The sequence below is a fragment of the Rattus norvegicus genome, chromosome 6 (assembly GCF_021556685.1).
Source record: "Rattus norvegicus strain SHRSP/BbbUtx chromosome 6, alternate assembly SHRSP_T2T, whole genome shotgun sequence".
Taxonomy (NCBI): Eukaryota; Metazoa; Chordata; class Mammalia; order Rodentia; family Muridae; genus Rattus; species Rattus norvegicus.
In genome coordinates this window covers 50,262,102-50,265,102 of record NC_141539.1, presented here as the reverse complement: position 1 = coordinate 50,265,102, position 3,001 = coordinate 50,262,102, and the positions used below count along the sequence as shown (strand labels likewise).

Genomic DNA, 3,001 nt, shown 5'->3' with positions numbered 1-3,001 from the left:
TAGAAAGTGGGGGAGGGGCGGCGGGTGGCGATGCTGAGTCCCGGGCCCGTTGACCCGTCCCGCCTGAATCCCTGAACTCCTTTCGGAACCGCTCGGGAGCCGCCTGGACAAGGCGGTCTCTGCAGACCGTTACTCGGGCCGAACCGGGAGAGGCGCGCGATCCAGGAGGAAAAACGAGACGGGGAGAGACTGGACAAAACCCTGAGGGTGCGCGGGGGAGGAGGGCCGGGGGAAAGGGACGGCAAGGCGGCCGGGCTCCTGAAAGGGGGAGAAAAGGAACCAGAGGATGAGCCCACGTGCGCGGCGCCGCGCGGTGTCGAAGCGCCACCTTCCGCCGGGCAGGGGCGCAGCGCGATCTCGCGCGGGTTTAGGGCGCGACCCGGTCGGGACGAGCGGGAGCACCCACTCGCAGTGCCCGAGTGGGTGCATCTGCACCAGGGTTCAATCTATCGTCCCTTGAGTCCGCGCTGGTCTCTCTCACTCGGTCCTGCATCCGCCCCGGGGACACGCGCAGCTGTGCGCACTCGCGGATTTCTTTTGAAAAAATAACATATTTCTAGACAACCCCCCCCCCATCTTTGCAAACTGGCCAGGAGGCGGGGCTGGAGGTGGGGCCCGTGGTTAATAACGGGAGATAGGCGGAGTCGAGACCAGCTATTGGCTGGGGGGAGTAGTGATGTCACCCATATGACACCCTGATAACGAGTTGAGAGAGAGCCCTCAACTTTTTGCAGAAGAAGCGCGCGCGCCTGGGAGTGCTTGGGGTCCGGCGCTTGCGGCGGCTGCCAGGAGTGGGAGAGCGAGAAATCAAGCGAGTGAGAGAGAGAGCGCGCGCGGGTCCCGGGCCGCCGCCGCCTCCTCTCCGGTCGCCGCAGCCGCCGCCGCAGCAGGGAACGGGACCGGGGGGGAGGGGGGCAGCCGCGGACCCGCGGGGCCAAGGACTTTGCAACTTGCCGGAGAAGGTGGAGGGGCGGGAGGGGGAGGGGCGCCCGCGCAGGAGACCGAGCGCCCAGCCCCGCCGCGGACCATGGTGCAGCAGGCCGAGAGCTCGGAAGCCGAGAGCAACCTGCCCCGGGACGCGCTGGACACCGAGGAGGGCGAGTTCATGGCGTGCAGCCCGGTGGCCCTGGATGAGAGCGACCCGGACTGGTGCAAGACGGCGTCGGGCCACATCAAACGGCCCATGAACGCCTTCATGGTGTGGTCCAAGATCGAGCGCAGGAAGATCATGGAGCAGTCGCCCGACATGCATAACGCCGAGATCTCCAAGAGGCTGGGCAAGCGTTGGAAGATGCTGAAGGACAGCGAGAAGATCCCGTTCATCCGGGAGGCGGAGCGCCTGCGCCTCAAGCACATGGCTGATTATCCCGACTACAAGTACCGGCCGCGCAAAAAGCCCAAGACGGACCCAGCCGCCAAGCCCAGCGCGGGCCAGAGCCCGGACAAGAGCGCGGCGGGCGCTAAGGCAGCCAAGGGCCCGGGCAAGAAGTGCGCCAAGCTCAAGGCGCCTGCGGGCAAGGCGGGCGCAGGCAAGGCGGCGCAGCCTGGGGACTGCGGCGCGGGCAAGGCAGCCAAGTGCGTCTTCCTGGACGACGATGATGAAGAGGACGACGAGGACGACGAGCTGCAGCTACGGCCCAAGCCGGACGCAGACGACGACGACGACGAGCCCGCGCACTCGCACCTGCTGCCGCCACCGGCGCAGCAGCAGCCCCCTCAGCTGCTGAGGCGCTACAGCGTGGCCAAGGTGCCCGCCAGCCCCACGCTCAGCAGTGCCGCCGAGTCCCCCGAGGGCGCGAGCCTGTACGACGAAGTGCGCGCGGGCGGCCGGCTCTACTACAGCTTCAAGAACATCACCAAGCAGCAGCCTCCGCCCGCGCCTCCCGCGCTGTCGCCCGCGTCCTCGCGCTGCGTGTCCACCTCCTCATCCAGCGGCAGCAGCAGCGGCAGCGGCGCCGAGGATGCCGACGACCTCATGTTCGACCTGAGCTTGAATTTCTCCCAGGGCGCGCACAGCGCCTGCGAGCAGCCACTGGGCGCGGGAGCGGCGGGGAACCTGTCCCTGTCGCTGGTGGATAAGGACCTGGATTCCTTCAGCGAGGGCAGCCTGGGCTCCCACTTCGAGTTCCCCGACTACTGCACGCCGGAGCTGAGCGAGATGATCGCGGGGGACTGGCTGGAGGCGAACTTCTCCGACCTGGTGTTCACGTATTGAGGGGCACAGGGCTCCTCGGGAGGCAGTCGTGGCGGTCAGGATAAAGAGGATGGTGGGGGGAGGGGGAGAAGATGCTCATGGTCAGAGATGTGGCGCAGAGAAATTGGAAACGGTGATGAAATGTTGGAGTTAAAGTGAAATGAGTAGTTTTAAACAGATTTTCCAGGTTTTTTTTTTTAATCTTTTAATTTTTAAAAAAATTTTTTGGTCTCCCCACTCTTCCCTTCCTTTATCGTGTCTCAAGGTAGTTGCACACCTAGTCTGGAGTTGTGATTTCCCCCACCCGTAAAAAAATCGTGTTTTGTAATTTCTATTTCTTTTTCCTGAAATTCGTGATTGCAACAAAGGCGGAGGGGACCGGGCGGGGGAGGGGAGGAGGCCCCGCTCCGGAAGGCGCTGTTTGAAGCTCGTGGCTCTTTGAAGTCTGAAAGACGTCGGCAGAGGACCCTTTAGACGGCACAACTGTTACTCTAGGGAGTTGATATTTTTTTTTTCTTAAGAGATTTAAAAAGGAACTGGTGATTTAAAAAAAGAAAAACACAAAAAGGGACCATTGCAACCTTTTTATTTTCTTTTCTTTTTTGGAGGGAGAAAGCTGATGTCTTCTATGCATCCGATTTCTTAAACTGCAGGGAGCTTGAAAAAATGCAGTCTGTACAAACGCTTACAAAAATCATAACTGTGAACTGACTTAAGACCAGAGTTTACTTTTCAGATCAAATTGTTTATGGTTTTACAAATGTGATTTCTACTTGGCAACCTTTTTTTGGTAACTCGTTCCCTTAT

At 60.8% G+C, this 3,001-nt stretch overlaps 1 protein-coding gene across 1 annotated transcript; it reads left to right on the top strand.

Annotated features, from left to right (window-relative positions):
• Window positions 1-725: 725 nt before the first annotated feature.
• On the top strand, window positions 726-2,747 carry Sox11 (SRY-box transcription factor 11). Its single transcript, NM_053349.2, has one exon. The coding sequence runs from the start codon at window positions 1,028-1,030 to the stop codon at window positions 2,213-2,215; it is 1,188 nt and encodes a 395-aa protein (NP_445801.1). The 5' UTR covers window positions 726-1,027; the 3' UTR covers window positions 2,216-2,747.
• The last annotated feature ends 254 nt before the right edge of the window (window positions 2,748-3,001 follow it).